Source organism: Cygnus olor, chromosome 26 (assembly GCF_009769625.2).
Source record: "Cygnus olor isolate bCygOlo1 chromosome 26, bCygOlo1.pri.v2, whole genome shotgun sequence".
Taxonomy (NCBI): Eukaryota; Metazoa; Chordata; class Aves; order Anseriformes; family Anatidae; genus Cygnus; species Cygnus olor.
The window spans coordinates 4,411,034-4,429,988 of NC_049194.1; the positions used below are offsets into that span (position 1 = coordinate 4,411,034).

Below are 18,955 nucleotides of genomic sequence, written 5' to 3' on the forward strand. Positions count from 1 at the left end.
TCCCCTGCCTGCTGCCACGCAGTACACACGGAAACAGCCCGTCCTACTCAAAACGTCCCCTTTATTTCAGCTGCAGAGGCTGTGGATGAAAGGGGGAAGGAGGCACTTGGTGGTGGTGGCTGGCGACGGGCGCAGGCGCACCTGGCCCAGCTGTGGGATGCTGCGTGGCACTGCTGGGGCTGTCACCCGGCCCTGGTGGCATGGGGCTGTGGCAGGGCTGGCCCAAGGGGCCCGGCTGCCCAGCAGGGCGGAGGCTGGCCTGGAAGCGTGGAGGGGTCCCGGGCAGGCGCTGAGCCTGCCCCACTACACGTCCGTAGCGGGGCCCCACTCGTAGCCTTCGTCCTGGTCCGAGTCATCTCTGGCTCGTGTGAATCTCTTCCTCACAGCGTCATGCTCGTATTCCCTGGGGGACGAGGGGCTGTGGTGATGCCTCTGCGACGTGGTCAGCAGAGACAGTCACCGCCGTGCAGGACCAGGCTGCGCAGAGCTGGCACCAATCCCCCCCCGGGGCGTGGGGTACCTGATGCTGCTGTGCTGCGTCCACTGTCCCTGCGGGTGCTGCTCTGTCACCTGTGTAAAAAGAGACGGGCATCAGAGGTGGCCAGGCATGATTTGTGCCCAGCCTGGGGCTGGGCTGTGTTTCCCCATATGAAAACGTTCCAAGGCACCAAGGACCCTGCAGAGCTGGAGGTGATAGCCCTTCTCCCACCAGTACCACAGGAAGATAGGAATTCACCCCCACAGGTGGGTTCTGGGCCCCCCCTGCCCCACCAGCCCCTGCTACAGGTGTGGGGCGCCCACCTGCTCGCTCAGGCCATGGCTCGGGTACGTCTGTGCCGGCTCAGAGGAGCGGGCCAGCGCGGGCTGATCGTAGGCGTCCTCTGCCTCGCCGTCGGTGTAGGCACCCGCCTCGCCATCCGTGTCATCGTAGTCGCTGTTGGCGTGACTGTCACAGGTCAGGTAGCCCGAGGCCGCCCTGCTTGATGGGTTCAGCAGGTCCAGGCTGTCCTCCAGAGCCACGTCCACCTGTGGGGAGGGGATGAAGGAGACCTGGGACCCTGGGCATGGAGAGGACGGACACAGCCCCACACGGTCCTGGCACCATTACCCATCTGCCTGCCCCCCTGCAAGGCTGAGTCTTGCCCCAAGGGACCCCCTGCCCCATACCTGCTCTGCTGCCGTCCAAACAGGCTGGCTCTGCTGTGTCCTGATGATGTCCTTGATCTGCTCGTACCAGGCATTGCCGCTGCCGCTGAGGCTGATGGTGGCAGTGAAGAGGTGGCTGCAGTACTTCTTCATCTTGGTGGCCTGGGCATAGAGGCGTCGGGAGCTCTTCCTGGATTCGGGCGCCAGCCACTGGCGCATGGCCTTGATGCCCTGCCGGCTCTCAGGCTCACAAAACACCACCACGGGGTAGTACTGCACGTAGTTGAGGCGCTCCACAGCCAAGGGTGTGATGTCCAGCAGAGCATGCTTGTCCTGGGGCAGGGCACCAGCACTCAGCCCACTGGGGACGGTGCTGGAGGCAGGGGGCTCCCTGAGGGCTCCCCCTGTCAGGCCCTGGCCCACCCAGCCCCCAGGACATGGGGAAGATCCCCCAGGCTCTCACCTTTTCTGCGATTTGCCGCACCGAGTCCAACTTGATGACCTTGGATGATGTCCCGTCTCGGGGCACGCTTGCTGCAGGACAAGGAGAAGGGCGTGAGAGCAGCTGGGGCAGATGTGACGTCCCCTGTAGTCCCAGGCAGGGTCTGGCCGTGGGGCTCTGACCCTCCAAGGGGGATGTCTGGAGCTAGCTTGCCCCACGATGCGTGGGGAGAGGGTGCTTGAGTCCAGGAGGGAGCTGGGGTGTCACAAGGGGGCAATGAGGCAGGATCTGAACCGTCAGTAAAGAGCTCCCACAGCCGCCAGCACCGAGGGTCCAGCTGCTGAGCACAATTCACCCCGGTGTGGAGGGCACTCACGGGCAATCTCAAACAGCGCAGGCAGCTCCGTGCTCAGCTTCTGCATGGCAATGTCCGCGATGGGGCCCAGGATCACCACCGGCCGCTTGAAGCTGGCTGTGGGAAGAACACAGACCAGCTCAGGGAGGCTGGGAGCAAGGGCAGCCCCAGGTCTGATGACCCCCGGCGGGGTCTGGCTGACGCAGTGCTGTGCCCACCTTCCTTCAGAACCACCTTCTCGTACGGGGGGTAGTGGCCCTGCTTCGTGAGGGCAGACAGATCCTCCCGGCTCTTCCGCAGCATTTTCTTGGCTCCCCGCAGGCCTCGTAGCTTCCAGAACTCGGCCCGTGCCCCCGAGGGGTTGGTGCCAGACGAGGCTTTCAGCACTGACTCCAGGCTGGCGATCTGCTCGGCCCTGGGAGGGGAAAGGGCTCAGAATTTTGAGACTGGATTTACTCGGTAGCCTGGCTGGATGGGGCTGTGGAGGCCCCTTCCCTCCAGGACCTCAGACAAGCAGAGCATCAACCACCCCAACCTGCCCTGGGCGCCAAGAAGGTTTTTCACCAGCTAGTGCTTCCCACCACCACTCCATCTGCCCTTGCCCTGCCTCTTACTGGGGCCACCATCCACATCCCCCTCGTCCCCTGCCCCCTGCTCACCCTAGGCCCATTTCTGGCTCTGTCCCTACCTGCTCTGGTTGGGGATGATGCCCTTGTCCTGCTCCTGCAGGTCCCTGCCCATGCGCACGGCCAGCCAGCTCCCCAGCTTGCCCCGGTACATGGTGTCCAGCACGTGGAAGATGTCCCCACGGGCAAAGCTGAGCCCTGACGGCGTGTCCTTCTCGTAGTCAAAATGCGTCCGGATGTAGAACGAGTCACCCACGTTGGATGAGATCATCTTTCTGTAAACTGGAGCCCGGGTGAAAGGGACCATCAGGGAAGAGGTGGTTGAGGAGGAATTAGGGGTACAGGAAGGTGCTGGAGGGATTTAGGTACAAGCTGGGCTGGCCGGGATCCTCCACAGCAGCCCTTGATGCCAAAGAGGGCAGTGAGGACGCCCTATCTACATGTGGTGCTCTTGGGCATGCTGGGGACAGCAGGACCCGACCCCCAGCACACACTGGCCTCTCTGGGCTGAGCCACAGTGCCAGAAAGCCCCATGCTCCTGGATGCCAAGGCACAAACTGCACACCAGAATGGCCCAGTCCCCTCCCATCACCTCTCGGAGGAGAAGGGTGTGGGGAAAAAGGACCATCCTGTGGGGCAGAAAGAGCCACAGGGTGTTGAGCAGCTCTGATGCTTGCTCAGAGAAGACAGAGGATGGAGAGAGACAAGCCCGGGATGACACCAGCTGTCACTCACTGTCCTGCTTGCTCTGGATCCGCAGCGTGATTTCCTCACCCGGCGGCAGGTTCAAGAGATACTGTACGGCCTCCTCGCGGGTCAGGTTCTGGAAACTGGTGTCGTTCACCTGCCGTGGAAAAACGCTCAGACGCGACCCACCGGTAGGACAGAGGGATCGGGTTCCAGCAGGGTCTTGGGGACACCAGTGCCCAGGGCAGGGTGGGAGAGGGAACTGGTCCCTGCCACAACCCCTGGGTGACCCTGGGGACAGCCCCTCTGGGTGGCACCTGCACCCTGATGGGTGCTAGCACAGTGCTGGGGACAGGACTGTCCCCTCAGGCAGTGCCTGTAGACCCGGCCTCACGGCTGTGGGCACCAGTGCTGCCCCGAAACAAAGCCCAGCAGGAGAAATCCAAACCACATGGGGGGTACTGGACCCGAGAGGGACACGGCCAGTCCCAGCATTCAGTGGTGCTCCTGGTCCCGGGTACCTGCAGGATCTGGTCCCCTTCCTGGATGCCCTGGCTGTCGGCCGGGCTCCCCTCCTGCACGCCCGACACGAAGATGCCCACGTCGTTGCCGCCAGCCAGCCGCAGCCCCACGCTCTTGGCCTTCACAAACTGCACGAGCCTGGAGTCGGGGCTATACCTGCCACGGGGGAGGCTGCAGTGAGCCCGGCAGTGACACGCCGGTGGTCACTGATTCCGAGACCCCAACCCTGCCCCGGCACAGCTCCCATCTGCCCAGCCCTTCCCCACCAGCCCTTGCAGAGACGCACCCGTCCTTGCAGGTGGCTTGAGCAGCGGGGCTGGTGCGGGGGCTGTGGCGGCCGTCCCCCTCCACAGTTTCCAGCACATCTGCAGGGAAGGAGGACACGTCCAGGGGGTGGCGGTGGCTGTGCCGCTGCCACCGAGGCACGGGGAGATCTGGCACGGCTCTGCCAGGTGGGCTTGGAGAGTGGGGAGATGCGGGAGCCCAGAGCCCGCTCAGTGCCCTCGGCTCCCCCCAGCCTGACCCGAGCTCACCCACCATGACCCAGAGCATCGTGTGTGTTCGTGTCAGTTGCGGCGTTCTTGCTCGCTCGTCTCCTCTCTCTGGAACAGAGTCAGGGCAGCATTTAGGGTGGCCATGGAGGTGGGGGCTGGATCAGCACAGGCAGGCAGAGCCTGCAGTGCCAAGCAGGCAGCAGGGACAGCGGGGCAAGCTGGGGACCAAAATGCAGCGCCACCTTCATGGTGAGCTGGCTCCAGGACGGAGGAGAAAAAGCCACTCCAGATGGGCAGAGAGCATGGGGGGTCTGGTGGTCAGTGGGGCAAAGAGGGGCTCATGGGTACGCAGGGACAGGGACATGGCAGGGCTTACGGTGGTGAATTCATCCTGGCAGCAGCTGGAAGTCGTGGGGAGGTCTGGGGTGATGGTGGATGGGACAGGTCAGACTCAATGTCAGAGATATCTGCAGCAACCGAAGGGGAGACACATTGGTGACCATCCAGTCCTCACACTGAGCATTGGGACCCTGGTGCTGTCGCTCTGTCCCCTTACCGTCCATCCGGGAGCTGTCACTCTGGATGTCTTCCATGTCAGGGATGTTGACCAGGAACTGCCGGTGGTCCCGGAGGATGAGCAGGGTCAGGGTCCCCTCCGTCCGCTCAATGAGCTGCTGCGTGTCGGCCAGGGACATGTCCTCACTGGCCACCCCATTGATCTGGAGGGGCAGAGCAAGAAGGCCTCGGTGCACTCACTCCTGGGAAAGCTGTTCCCAGGAAAACCCCACTTGTTATGGGGACACTCCCACCACCGCATTCCCAGGTCCCTTCCCATCCCTGCTGGCCCCAGCCCCAGCTTTTGTTTGCTCCAGAGTCACTTTGGCTCTGGTTCCCAGTGGCCACTGGTTTGCCTGGCCTGTGTGCGCAAACAAAGCACCTCCATCCCTCTGTTCTATCCTCCCCAAATTCCTTAAGCACCATTTCACCTGGCACGCCCTGAACACCTGAGCTGCTTGCTGGCTGCTCTCCCAGCAGGGACACCCACATGCAGCACGGGACCAGTGCCACGGGGACAGGAGGAGGCTAGCGATCCCACTGTGGCAGCAGGATGAGCCGCCTTCCCCAGCTGAACCCCACTGCTTTAACCAAAAAACGTCAGCATCCTGGGGGCCTGGTCCTAGGGAACAACTGGGGCAGGATGCGGGCACCAGGTGGAGCTGCTTCCAGCCCAGGAGCTGTCCGCAGCTGGCCAAGAGAAGCATGCCCTCACCTTGTCCCCTGCGGAGACACTACTCAGAGCCAGGACACCCAAACCAGGGGAAACAAATCCCTCAGCAAGTGCTGTGTTCCCCTTGGGACCCCGTACCTTCAGGATCAGGTCTCCCTCCTGCAAGGAGCTGCCCTTCGCCGCCAGCCCGCTCTCCACGATGTGCTTGATGAAGAGCTGACTTCCCAGCTTCAGGCCGTACTCTGCACCACAGAGAGCCCATGACAGCACTGGAGCCGGGCAGAAGCAGGACCCGCCGGGGTCTTCTCTTGCCACCGTCCCCACAAGCCCACCCCAGCTCCCACTGGGCATCTGCAAGCCCCAGAGCTGAGCTCTGCCACCCCTTGGGCGGAGGCCAGGCGGGCTCAGTGCCCCCAGCACGACGCACATTGCCCCTCGCTGTGTGCCAGACCATGGCACCAGCCCTGCAGCCATCTCCTCCCCAGGGGCACGTGGCCACTGCTCAGGTGATGACCCAGGGACGGAGGAGTCAGGAAGGCCCTACCTTCATTCTCCTTCTTCTTCACCAGGACCGATGTGATGGGCTTCATCAGCACATCCTGGTGCGGCAGCCGCTTGAACCCCGACACCAGGGCCAGCCCGTTGGTGTCCCCTTCGTGGCCGAAGCCATTGGCGGAGCGGCGCCGGCTGTAGCCCCTGCGATCCGAGCCACTGTCGGGGCTCTGCCTCCAGTGGCTGCTGTCCTGGCTTCGTCGCCGGCTGCGGGACACCGACTTGTGCTGGCGGCGGTCGTCCCGGTGGTGACCGGAGCTCCTCTCACTGGACGAGTCCCCGTCATAGCCCCGGCTGTGGTCCAGGTCATCGCGGGAGCGGTGCCGGCGGGTGCTGCGCAGGGCCAGATCCGCACCACGCGACCCGTAGTCCTCATCCGAGTCGTAGCGCCGGTGCACAGCAGGGGACCCAGGGCCACTCTTGCTCACGGGAAGGTGAATTTTCTTCTGTCTTTTCAGTGTCTGCAGGCAGAAACAGAGAAGGAAGGGATGGTGAATGAGGCTCTCTCTGCCCCATGTTCCTACAGCAATGTCCCAGCCCAGAAGAGGAACCCTGGGCACCCCGGGGGAGCAGAGCACAGTGCTGCAGCCGCTGCAAGAGGAGCAGGGCTTTGCCCAGCACCACCACCCACCCCACACACAGCTACAACAAGGTGGGGACAGGCATGGAGCGGTCCCACTGCGGAGCACACTCACAATGTTGGCGATCTTGCCGCAGGTCTTAAGTGTCTGGATGGCGAAGGAGGACGAGGCGTTTTCCATGGAAAGGCCGTTGACCATCACAATCTGATCCTTCCTCCTGCAAAGGGAACGCAGCCATGGCTCTGCCCCAGGTGCAGCCCCCAGCCCGGGGGGGTTTGGCAGGGCAGCAAGGGCAGCTTTGCCCCAGGGGGACCCCATCTGCGCAGCACACCAGGGCAAGGTGGCAATGCGCTGGCCCTGTCTGAGCAGGAGCAATTCACTGCCCTCCCCGTCCCCGCTGGCAGCGAGGACGCCCTGTGTCCCCACATCCCTGCAAACTCACTGGAGCTGGCCGAACGCTGGTCCCCCAGCAACCACATCTGAAACAACCACCGCGGTGTCCCCGGTCACCTTGTTGGGACGGTCCCGGCCTCCCGAAACGGCAAAACCGAAGCCCCGTTGAGGGTCCTAGCGGGGATGAGCAGAGAGGGGATCAGACCCTGACCCCGTGCCACCGTCCCGCGGCCACCCCGGCCACGCTCACCTTGCTCAGCGTCACGGTGTGCTGCTCCCAGATCACCATCTCCTCCATGGCGGCCACCTGCCAACGCAAGCGAGGGAGGGCAAGCGCTGAGGCTGACCGGTGCCTCGGCTCCAGCCCGGGGGCCGGGGGCGCGGATCGGCTCCGGTTCCTCTTCGCAGCCGCCGGCCCCTTCCCGAGTCCCGCTTTGGGCTGCAAACAGAGGTGAGGCGAGCGCTTTCAGCATCAGCTGAGCCGCAGGCAATGGGGACCACGAGGGCGCAGGGGCACAGAGCCCCCCGCGGTGCCCAGGCACCCACCCAGGGCACTGGGACTGGTGGCTGTGACACTCCCTGTGCAGGAGCGTGCCCAAAACCCAGAGCTGGCTCTGTGCGGAGTGAACCCCCCTCCAGTGAGTGCTGGGGACATCCGTCTCTGTCCCCTTGGACATGTGGCCACGGAAGGAGAGGTTTTAGGCAGAGCAAACGGGCTGGGGACCCTTCCCCATAGCTGGAGCCACCACTCCTGGTGGTCCTGCTCCCCTCCCTGCCCTGGGAGCTGGCAGACCCTGGTTGCTGCTTCGGATGGTGCTCCTGTGCCCTCCCAACTGCCCCTCAGCATGACCACAGGGCTGAAGGCTCTGCTGACCACTTCAGGAGCACCAGTGTCCTGCCTTCACCCTTTGTTTTTTTCCAGGTTTTCCCCAAATCCAAGAGTTTCTGACAGACAAGCCTCATTGGGACGTTCATCCCAGCTGAAACGCTGCCCTGCACAGGGCACGGGATCAGGATCCCCTCCAGCAGCTCCCAGTGCCCCAAAGAGACGCAGGATCCGCGCACCATGCAGGGAAAATCCCCAGAAACAAAGCCGCAGAACCGGGCACGGGGCGGTGGCTCCCACAGCTGTGTTTTACAGCCTCTATCTCAAGGTTCATCTGGATATGGAAAAACAAACCGAGAGCGCCAGGCAATGCCGTGATGGATCAGCTGCAGCCGCCCCGCAGCCGGCCCGAGCCTCCTGCTTGGGGTGCAGGACGCGGCACGAGGCTCCCGCTGCCTCCACCGTGCCCAGGGCACCCCGCAGCCCCCCGGTGCCAGGCAGGGCAGGAGGCACGGCGCCCGGCGATAGGAGCGCGTGGTTTTATCCGTGACGAGGAAGTCATGGAGAGGCCCCACCGCCGTCCCGCGGCGCGACGAGGCCGGGCCAGCAAGCGGCCCGGCGCGGTGCCACGGCCGCCCCACAGCTCACCACGGCCGGCAGCCGGGTGGGACGGGGCCGACCCGGGTGGGACGGAGCCGACCCCGCCGCCCAGCCCCCAGCCCACCGCGGTGACCTCCCCGGGGCTCTCCCGGTCCCGCCCGGGCGGGCAGCGCACCTGGAACCGCACGGCCATGCTGAACCTCCCGGGAGGCGCCAAGGGGCCCTCGGGGGCCGCCGCTGCACCTGCGGCACGGCCCGGCCCGGCACGGTACGGCCCGGCCCGCCTCCCGCCGCACCCCACCCGGCCCCGGGGCGTGCCCAGGTAGGGCCGGGCGGGCGGGCACGGAGCGCGCTCGGGAACCAGTGCCTCGGTTCCCTGCCGGCACGGCACGGCACGGCACGGTATGGCATGGCATGGCACAGCACGGCACGGCACAACATGGCATGGCACAGCATGGCATGGCACAGCACGGCACGGCACAGTATGGCACGGCACAGCACGGCATGGCACAACATGGCATGGCACAGCATGGCACGGCACAGCACGGCATGGCACAACATGGCATGGCACAGCACGGCACGGCACAGCACAGCATGGCACAACATGGCATGGCACAGCATGGCACGGTACAGTATGGCACAGCACAGCACAGCATGGCACAGCATGGCACAGCACGGCACGGCACAGTATGGCACGGCACAGCATGGCATGGCACAGCACGGCACAGCACAGCATGGCACGGCACAGCCCCAACATGGCACAGACAGGACACAGCTCGGCACAGCCCATGGTGGCAGCTCGGCGAGGGGAGATCTCCCCGAGTGCTGCCCGGCCGGCAGCTCCGGGGTGGGCGATATCCATCCCTGGGCTGGCAGCTCGGCTCCGTCACGGTGGGAGCGCAGGATCCGGGTGGCCAACGGCTCTGCCCTGGCAGATCTCCTGGGCTCCAATAGGCCAAGGGCTCCAATAGGCCAAGGCCATTTCTGGCCCTGCTGCCCGTGTGCCCCGTCCTGTGCCACCCGCACGCCCCCGTGGTGCTGCCGGGGGCCGCGGGGTTGTCCCGGCCCCCATCACAGCTCGGCTGCCCTGAGCCCCACCGCGGACCCCCTGCATTGACACCCCAGGGCTGGAACCCCATGGCCCCGCTGGGAATCACCACATGGCAGTTCTGGCAGGACGGGGGCACCTGAGGCGAGCGCTGACACCCGTGGGCAGCGCCTGTCCCCAGAGCCACAGTGATGGGGCTGGCAGTGGGCTCGGGGGCAAGCACACAGCCCCAGCTGCACCAAAGGAGCCCCAAAACGTGGCGGGGCGGCTGGCAGCGCGGCAGGCAGGGGTAATCATTCACCCGGGCCCGGGAACAACCTGGCCGGCCGGGCTGAGAGCGCAGGGCAGAGTCCGGGAGGGTGTCCTGCACCACCCGGCCTCACCAGCCACCGACACCGGCCCCGGTGCCCAGCTGCTGGCGCTTGACACCCAGGGACGTGTGTGCCTGTGGGGCCGGCTGGGGCCAGGCAGGATCCCGGCTCGGTGGTGTCGCGGTCCCGTCCCCCCCCTGCACTGTCCCCATGCTCATAGGACCATGCCATGGCGGTGGGGAGGTTTCCTGCTGGATCAGAGGCAGGTCCTCTCCCAGCTGTGTCACCAGCATCAGCTGGTTGGTGCTTACGGGGTCCCCCGACACCACAGGTGACAAGGCAGGGCCCACAGGTCCCAACAGACCCCAGCCATGGGACAGCCAGTGTCCCCCCCTCCAGGTGACGGCTTCATGCTCTGTGCTGTCCCCTCGCCAGCCCCACGCAGCTGTCCCACCACCGGGACTCAGTGAATCAGTCACACGCCTGCGTCCTGCAGCTCTCCGTGGCCTTCGTGGGGCCAGGGTGGGGGCCGGGGGGACAGCACGGGGACAGCAGCTCCCTCTCACCAGGCAGTGCCTGCGGGGACGGCCAGCCCCGGTCCTGCCCTTGGCCTCCCCGAGGGCCCTGCCCCGAGCCAAAGGCCGAGGCTGGCAGCCAGAGGAGCCGGCTCTGCCGGTTTCCAACAGAAACCAGCCCGCACCCGAAATGGCCCCGCCGGGAGAGGCAGTTTCTGGGCCGAGCTGACCGTGGACCAGCCCGATGCACCGGGAGCCCCGTGGGAGCCCCGTGGGAGCCCCGCACACCCCCCTCACACCGGGCCGGCCTCCCCTGGGGCTGGCTCCCCACGTCCCAGCCAGTTCTGCCAAACCGTTCGTCCCTCGTCCGGCCTCGGCTGTGCAGGAAGGGTCCACGCCCTGCCGGCAGCCCCCCAGAGCCTCCCCGAACCCAGCCCCACCTGCGTCCAGGTGGGCTGATCCTGCCGCCCCCCCCCCGAACAGGTGCTGGGGAGCGCTGCCCCGGCTGGGTGTAAACGGGTGGGATGGAGGCACGTGAAAGGGAGGCATGTCCTCCAGCCCCATGGCGCAGAGCCTGATGGCAGGGTCCCAGCTCCGTGTCCCCAAGCCCACGGCGTGACAGCCGCAGCACCCCAACAAGGGCTCTGCACCACGCCCTGCTCAGGTCCCCCCGCCAGCACCTAGGGACCCCCGGGGCCTCTCCTCCTGCTCCGTCCGTGTGGTCAGGGCAGGACCCCAGGAGGGTCCCCAGCCCCTGTCCCTCCCGGGGCTGACGGGCAGGGGTGACCCTCGGTTCCATCCCTGTCCCCCAGCACTCACCGAGCGGTGGCTCAGCCCCAGCGGAGGCTGGATCCGACCAGGAAGGAGCTGAGCTCTGGGGCTGGTGGCAGCGGTGTCACTCCCGGGTGCCTTGCGTAACCCTTTGTGGGCCAGACGCTGCCTGCAGGAGGGAGAGGGAAGGGGGAAGGGGTCCCTGGGCAGCTCCACCGGGCACAGCAGGAGCTGTAGGGGGGCTGTCCCTGCTGTCCCCCCCCCGGGCTGGTGGCTCAGCCACGTCCACTCGTGCCCCACCCAGCCCCAGGCAAGGACAGGACGCACAGGACGCGTGGGGTCACTGGGGGTGGCAGTGCCCGAGCACGGGGCCCTTCCTCCCGGCCTGGCCCCCCTCCAAGGAGGTGGGGGGGGGCTGCTCCACGCCACCCACACTGCCCTGAGCCCCCAGCCCCTCCCCGGGCTCTCCCTGGGGGACCGAACGGCTTCACCCAGCGCCACGAGAGGGGCCAGGGACGGCAGCTCCGCGGGGACACCCAGCCCTGGGGGGGCCGTGGGTGAGAACGCGGCCCCTCGCTGCCCACCTGAGCCGCCGCCCCCTTCCCTCCCCGGCCCCTTCCCTCCGCCCCCACCTCGCTGCCGGCCGGGGCTCCCGGCTCCTGCCTCCCGGGGGGCTCCCAGCCACAGAGACCAGCTCCACGCCGCGGCTCCCGGTCCAGGCGTCGGCCCGGGCTCTGTACTGGGGGTGCTGGGGCAGCTCCGAGCCCCGCTCCCGGGCGTCCCGGGGGGGACCAGTTCCTGCGGAACCCCCCCGCCGCCAGCCGCCACCCCGGGGCCATGGTGCGGGGCGCGGGGCTTCAGCGGCGGGCTCGCAGCTCCCCGGGGGAGGACGGGGCAGCTCCCGGTGCTGCTCCCGGTGCTGCTCTCCGGAGCGGCTCGGAGCCTCCCCGCGCCGCCGCTCCCCTCCCTCGCAGCGCAGCAGCCCCGGGGCACGGCGAGGCCGCCCATGGTGAGGGCAGCGCGCCCCGAGAGCCGGGCGGGCTCCCCCGGGGACACCCGAGGCCGGTGCCAGGCTCACGCCGCTCCCCGGCCTCCCCCCGGTGCTCGGTGCTCGGTGCTCCCCCCCCCATCCCCACGGAGCCGCCCGGGCCCGATCCTGCCCCCGCCGCCGCCGTTGCCATGGCGACGGCCGGGCCCGGCCGCGCGGTGCCTCCCGGCCCCCAGGGGGCAGCACGGCGCCGGCCGCTCCGTCCCCGCCGCTCTGTGGTGCGCCGGGCCCTGGCCCCCTCCCCGCCCCCTCCGCCCTCCCGTCCATGGTCCCCGCCGCTCCCAGGCTGCTCAGCGGCGGCGGCGGCCGGAGCCGGGAGCAGAGCGGCGGCGGCGGCGGCGGAGGGGGGCGCGGGCCCGGCCTGCCCCTGCCCTGCCCCGGGCCTGCCCTGCCCTGCCCTGCCCGCGCCCTCGGCGGCCGCCATGGAGCTGGAGATGCCCGAGGAGGCGGAGGGCTCGGCCGCGGCGGGGGCCGGTGCCGGCGCCATCACCCCGGAGGGCAGCGCGGGGGGCCCGGACGCGGCAGGAGGTAACGGGCGCTGCCCCGCCGGGGGTCGCCGGCCCCGCGCGGAGCCCTCAGGGCCCCCCCGTCCCGTGTCCGCCCCATCCCCCCCCCAGCCCGCAGTGGTTCAGCCCAGCCCCCCCCCCCCCCCCCACCTCCCCGGGTGCGGGTGGTGCCTCCCTGCCCCGTCTCCCCGGGGGGGGTTCCGCTGCCCCCCCCCCCCCCTTCCTCCCCTTCCCCCCCCGCCGGGCCGCGTGGTGCGCTCCGGCCGCCGCTCCCCGCAGCGGGGGGCCCGGAATGGTTCCGTCCGCGGGGGGGGGGGGGGGGGGGAGCTCTCGGTGGTCGGGGCTGGCGGAGCGCCCCCATCACCGGCGAACCGCGGCAGGAGCCGGGGCTGCCCCGGGGGGCGCCGCCTGGCTCCGGGCGGTCTCGCCTCCGATGGCCCCGTTTGGGAGGGAGCCAAACCGGGCCCCTCGGCCCCGGCCCCGCCGCTGACGGCAGCTCCGGGGCGGGGGGGGGGGGGGGGGGGGGGGGCTGGGGGCGGCCCCCGAGCGGTTTTTGGAAGGGGGCGACCCCGCGGGGTCGGGGCTGGGGCTGCGGTGCCGTGCCCCCCGTGAGGTGTTCTGCTCGGCCTCGGCGGCCGTCGGCGGGAAGCCGACGCTCCCGTGTGGCAGCCCTCGTGTGGCAGCCCTCGTGTGGCAGCCAGCCCTCGTGTCGCACGCACGAGGCGGGTCGGAGCGGCGGCGAAGCGCTCGTGGCCCAGCCGGTGCCGCTCACCTCGACGCCCGTGCTGCTGCCGGTGGCGTGGCCGAAAGCCCGCTCCCCGGCGCCGTGTGCGTGCCCTGCGCTCACCGACTGAACGCCGCGGCTCGTCCCGACCCCCGGCTGGGTCAGCAGGGACCTTCCCCAGCACGCAGGAAGAGGTGCAGTAAGGAGCTGGAGGTCGGCGAGGCTCCGCAGCTGCTTGACTCGAGGCCTGGGGAGGCTTCGGCAGGGGGCTCGTGGGAGCCTCGGGATGTGTCCTGAGGAAGAAAACCTTTAGTGCCGGCAGCCGGGCTCGTTCATGGACACGCAGGGCTAATCGGTCCCTTTCCGAGAACCTAGCCTTGGGGTTTTAAAAAGTGTTGTAACTGTTGTGGTTGAAAAAAAGTTTCAAAACCTGCCGCCTGTAAATGGCCGCCGCGGCTCCTTCCTGAATCCGCTCCCTCTCGCTCTGAGAAGGAGCCGCAGGGAGTCTGAAGGAAGCCGTCGGAGCTGGGGTGGTCGGGGGCTCTGTGAAACCCGTGGGGCTGGGATATCCCAGGCGTGGCTGAGTGAGGAGAGATCGCTGTCCTGCTCCCTGGGAGAGGCTACCTGTGCCGGCGGGGCCGGAGACTGGGGGTTTGCCTTGCTGGAGAGCTGTCAGCAAAAACTGACAGCAGAGCTGCCCTCCGCCCTCTCCTTGCAGAGGTGGGGTCTGGAAACTCTCGTCCCAGGAGGGAAAAAGAGTTGACTTACGATTTCTTTCCATTCCTCCTGTCTCTTGTTGCGTGGGTTGCGGCCTGCCCTTCGCTTATGGCTTAGAGTCTGGGCAGAAGCCTACAGCGTGTTCCTCGGGGTCGAGTTCCCCTGCTTTAGGGACTGAAGCGATGTAACGGCGGTGTCTGTGCCCCGGCTGCCTCCCTGTGCCCGCAGCAGAGGCCCTGGCCAGGTACATTGGGCGCGGACGGAGCCTCTGAGGCCAGCTGGGAGAGCGCAGGTTGCGACACGAGGAGCAGCGCTGCGGCTCTTCCCTCTTTGCCATGATAACCGCGAAGTGACTTCTGAAGGGCTGCTGAAAGCGATTTTTTTTTTTCCAGTGAGCAGATTAGAGATAAAAGAAGAATTCCACCCCGTGGGGCACGAGCAGCTCAATCCATACCAACGTGATGGAGAGGGAAATTGGAGAGAGCTTATCAGCTTGAGGAAAAATCAAATGTAAACATCATCCCCAGCATGATTATGGTTCACAGCTTAGTTGGATGTCACGTGCCTCTTTCCTGTGAAATGGTGCTAGCGAAGATGATGACGGGGGTGTCAGCTAGGCAAAAACACGCAGAAAAACACCCTGTGCCTTGAACTTCTGGAGACCCTGCAGTTACTTCACAGTCAATAAGTCACAGCTCAGCTGCAGGCAAGGAGAGGAAGGCAGCAAAAATTGAATTTGGGCAGCTCCAGCAAATTAATTGTCCTTTAAGATGTGACCGGGCTGGGAACGTTCAGGGAAGCTGGGACCGTGGGGGCCGGGAGCCGGGGAGGGGTGCGAGGGGCAGTCTTGGCCGGGTGTGCGGCCGGGCAGGAGAACCAGTGCCTGGGAGGGGAGCGATCGATCTAACATTGATCTAATTGCAATTAGCAGGCGCTTGGCCCTGACCCGCAGTGGCAGACTGGGTCTGCCCACGCGCCCCGGTTGGCTTGCTGAGCATCTCCAGAAGGGCTCCCCCGGGAGCATCCAGGGTGGATTTAGCACGAGCAGGGCGTAATTTGGGACCGATTATTGAAGCGAATCGCTGACACGACCAGTATGGGCTCTCGCCAGATGCACAACCTTAAATATGGTTTTCCCATATAAGGTGGCTGCAGCCTGGAAAGCAGAAGCAGGAATTCCAGCGCTCTCTTTTTTCACCAACACGTCTTTCAGACGCAGCCGGTTGAGTCCCGAAATAGGTCTGCCGAGGCTGGGCGCTACCCCGACGAAGGCGCGGGGAGCTGCTCTCGTCACATGCTGCTTCCAGCTTTGTCGCATTCGATTATTCCCTCTTTGGGCTGCCGAGCATGTTCCTGCAGCCCCGTATTAATCTGTGGAGGCCCGGTGGGTGCCTCGTGCCCAACCTCACCGCTGTACCTGCGTGCCCTCCGGGAGCACGGGACCGGTGCCATCTGCACGTAGAGGAGCTTCGAGAGTTACGTGGGGTCAGTTAACCCACACGTTGCAGCGTCGGGAAGCGCTGCACCTTTTGCACCGTGCGGGGGAACGTCAGCAGTGGAGCTGGAGGGGAAATGCGTGCCAGCTGCTAGCACGGCGAGGGCTGGGAGTGTTTGGGTGGCGGTGACCTTCAGCAGCCTGGTTCGCACGCTCCGCTGTCGGGGAGGGCAGAGGGAGCTCACAAATAGCAGCAGAAGAGGAGAAAAAGTCCTGGGTGGGTTTTTCTGTTTCCCAATCCCAGGTCTCTTATTTATTTATTTTTAAATCCCGGTAGTCCCCTTTAAATTCAGTTTTCGTTTGATAATCCGGCTGACAGTGCCGCTTCCCTTCTGACGCCTCCCAAGCTGTTGTCTCCTAGGCCTGCGAGCTGGGTCGCTTCGTGGACGTGCCGAAGAACAGGATCGATCTCGGTCGCGTCGGGCTGGACGTGGGTGATCACGGACGTGGGGCCAGGCAGAGGCTGATTTTTGCAGCCCTGTGCAGGCGCACAGCCCTGGCTGTTCGGCACGGGCTGCCAGTGCGGAGCTGCTGCCAGGGTGGTAGCCCTGCACGGTGCTTGCTGCGTCCTCACCCATCCGTGGCTGGTGCAGACACTGAGAGGAGCAAAATATTGTCATTTCCTGTAAGCCGTTGGCAAAGCAGCGTTGCTGCCACAAGCACCTTCTCCCTGTTTGCTGCCTGCTGATGGTGCACCGCGCTCCCTTCAACAAACAGGCGCAGCCACTTGCCTTTTCCCCCGAGGGAAGGATTCTGTAAGGAAAGCGCGTGCCGTGCCCAGCGCCTGCCTGCGTGCGGCCGCTTCCACGCGCTCGCGGCGATCAGACAACGGGAGCCCGGCGGAAAGGTAAATCAAGGCACTGCGAGGGATGCCGACCAAAAGGCCGTTTGATGCTGAAATTGAAGCGCAAAAGCGCAGGGAAGAAGAGGGTCGAGTTAAAAAAAAAAAAAAAAAAAAAAAAAAGCGATGGTCTGCGTGAAGTGCATTTTGTCCTAATCTGTATCAGCGCTGAGTTTCTCAGCAGAGCGCCCAGCATCGTTCGCCTGCCCGCCTGGGTCGCTGCGTGCTGGAAGGAAAGGCGTTTCCTGGCTTTTCAGGCTTCCCACCTCCTCTCTGAGTGCCTTGGAGGCTGTGGAAGGGGCGGCTGGCCTCTCCGAGCAGCCCTGAAAGAGCCACTGACGATAAGGTGATGTTGTGGTTTTTCCTCCTTTAGGTAGGTCTCCGAAATACTTTGTTCCTAGGCAGCCTGGCACTCGTTGTGTCTTTCAGTGTTTGCCAGTAGCCGAGTTAACCTCAGAACTTTTCTGGGAAACGTTTTCTGTAATTAAAAAGCTAAAAGCAATCAGAGCAGCACTTCTGTCACTTTGTCTCTTCTCACCCACGTGTTTGAGCAGAAAACGCTGTCAACCCCTAATTAAGTGTCGTTGCCTTCCATCGTGTGTTTTTTGCGGCTTCCCCGGCGTACGTGTGGGTTTTTGCACTGGCTTGTGGTGAATAACCCAGGCTGAGTCAGAGCACGTGCTGCAGCGGCGAGGAAATCAGGAGGCCCCATTGCCCTCGGTTGCCCTGGGGTTCACGGCTCATCCGACGGTGCCGGTCACTGCTGATCGCAACTCGCTCACCTCGCACCTCTGGGGAGCGGCTGCGGCAGCTCGCCGGCAGAGCGTGTGCCTTGGCTTCTCTTCCCCCTTTCCTTGAACAAAGCAAAGCCACCGCTCTTCCCTGATGCTGTTTAAAGGATGCAAATGCCTCACACTAGAGTCAGCGTGGAGTGTGAGTGGGTCTCTTGAACGTTTCCTGTTGCGCAGGAAGAGGCTGTGATTCTGAAGACGAGCAGCGTTATTTTACAGCGTGGAGATTGCCGGAGATGCAACTTTACAGGCTATGCAAATGACTGGAACTAGAACTGTCCCCCTGGATAATTGCACGGCTCCGCAGCAGTTGGATCCGGAGCCGCAGAAAGCGAACCTCACAATGCCCAATCACCGCCTGTATGGCTTGGATCCGGAGCGAGGAGTGAGGAACCGGGGGGGGGGGGCGCACAGCCCTCCTCTCATCTGTAATTAGCAGAATCTGCATGTTCTCTCTGCGGAAATTGCTACTTGCTATGAAACTTGGAGAGGGTGGGAAAGGCTCCCGGGGAGAGAACAGAAGCGGGAAGCCAGCTGCCTGCCTGCCCGGGGTCTGCGCCGCTGCTGACCTGCCTGCGGGAAGGAAGGGGACGTGCACTGCCCACCTGTAGCTGCTCCTGCTGCACAGGGCGCTCGCTGATCCGGGACAGGGAGCGGTGTCGCAGCCTGGGGACCGTCACAATTCCGGCCTGGGCAGATTCGCTGCTGCTGCTGGAGGAGCCTGGGGATTTGCCGGGCATGGGAACGCTGCAAGCGTGGGGAACTTGGTGCCGGTCAAACTCCCCAGTGCTCGAAAGCAGCTTCTCACTTTACTGCACGACATCAAATCTCTCCCCGCCGTTCAGGGGCTCGATGTTTAATTCGGCTTCTGCCTGTGCTCTGGCTGTTCAGGGTTTGTGGCTGGCGGCGGCTGCTGCTGAGCGATGCTCGCGCGTGCGGCTCGCTGGCTCCTGCAGACCTGGCTCTGAGGGTCCCCGTACCAAAGCAGTGATTTTCCTGCCATTTAAACTTGCAGTGCTTTCTCTGACGGAGCTCTGTCAAACTTCTAGCTATCTAACCCGTTCTCTGTGTCCCTGTACTATGGTAGACACCTACAAATTTCTTCTTTGAGTCTTCTGTTCTGAGAGTGCTTTGAGTTAGGTGGGTCCCTGCTCCTTTACAGAATTTAGTAGTTAAGAGTAACTCCCCAGCTGTTTTGTTGTTTTGTGTTTTGTTTTTTTCCATAGGAGGCAAAGAGATCTGCTCTTGAGACCAGGTAGCTGAGTTCACGCAGCCATTTGGCAGGGCTGGTGTTGGAAGCCTCTCCCGTGCACCCCAAACTCAGCACACATCGGATGGGTGCTGCCCTTCAGAACGGGCGTTTGGAACGCGCTGGACCCTGCTGGTGACCGTGTTCGGATCCTGCAAGAGTAGAATTAACCGGGATTGTGTCCTCCCTTTCATTTGCTGCCCGGCAGGCTGTTATTTACGTTGCCAATTACACCTTTCTCTTCTTCCCATTGGCATTGGCTGTGCTCAGCTGCTGCTTTGTTTTGCTGCCCCGAGTCAGTTAAGGTCTGGATCTCCAGTGGCTGGGATGGCCGCGGAGACTGGTGACGCGCAGCCGGATGGAATTGAGGGCTGGCATGAAAAACACGTGTAATCTCCATTAAAATAGCGTCGTCTGCGAAGTCGCTCCCTTGTGAGTTCAAACGCGCTGTGCAGGCTTGCTTCCAGCCTCCTTGCCCAGGGCTGGG

General features: G+C 64.9%; 2 protein-coding genes and 1 long non-coding RNA gene across 11 annotated transcripts in view; 2 read left to right on the forward strand and 1 right to left on the reverse strand.

The window, feature by feature from the left end:
• Positions 1-44: 44 nt before the first annotated feature.
• TJP3 (tight junction protein 3) lies at positions 45-12,199 on the reverse strand. 4 transcript variants are annotated; one of them, XM_040537617.1, is made up of 21 exons: positions 11,730-12,199; positions 11,146-11,266; positions 7,277-7,333; positions 7,076-7,200; positions 6,748-6,850; positions 6,045-6,513; positions 5,639-5,742; positions 4,829-4,991; positions 4,649-4,739; positions 4,316-4,380; positions 4,065-4,143; positions 3,778-3,934; positions 3,305-3,413; positions 2,632-2,851; positions 2,162-2,358; positions 1,965-2,060; positions 1,610-1,680; positions 1,168-1,479; positions 802-1,026; positions 521-570; positions 45-403 (listed from the first exon to the last, which is right to left on the reverse strand). In XM_040537617.1, exons 3-21 carry the CDS (start codon positions 7,322-7,324, stop codon positions 304-306), a joined length of 2,784 nt encoding a protein of 927 aa, XP_040393551.1. In that variant the 5' UTR covers positions 7,325-7,333; positions 11,146-11,266; positions 11,730-12,199; the 3' UTR covers positions 45-303. The 4 variants fall into 4 exon arrangements, with proteins under 4 accessions (XP_040393551.1, XP_040393549.1, XP_040393548.1 ...); XM_040537615.1 differs by having other exon boundaries at positions 7,277-7,465; XM_040537614.1 differs by lacking the exons at positions 11,146-11,266; positions 11,730-12,199 and adding an exon at positions 8,628-8,703 and having other exon boundaries at positions 7,277-7,465.
• A 283-nt stretch (positions 12,200-12,482) lies between these two features.
• The window catches only part of PIP5K1C (phosphatidylinositol-4-phosphate 5-kinase type 1 gamma), a 45,407-nt gene continuing 38,934 nt past the window's right edge, over positions 12,483-18,955 (forward strand). For 3 of the 6 annotated variants that reach the window (XM_040537284.1, XM_040537285.1, XM_040537286.1), the window contains exon 1: positions 12,483-12,673. In XM_040537284.1, the coding sequence (XP_040393218.1) occupies positions 12,568-12,673 (106 nt within the window). In that variant the 5' untranslated portion in view covers positions 12,483-12,567. The remainder of the gene's footprint in view (positions 12,674-18,955) is intronic. The other 3 variants (XM_040537288.1, XM_040537287.1, XM_040537289.1) reach the window with 3 other exon arrangements.
• On the forward strand, positions 13,074-16,926 carry LOC121059998. The gene is made up of 2 exons (XR_005814703.1): positions 13,074-14,336; positions 14,485-16,926. It is a non-coding gene; the product is annotated as an uncharacterized LOC121059998 (long non-coding RNA).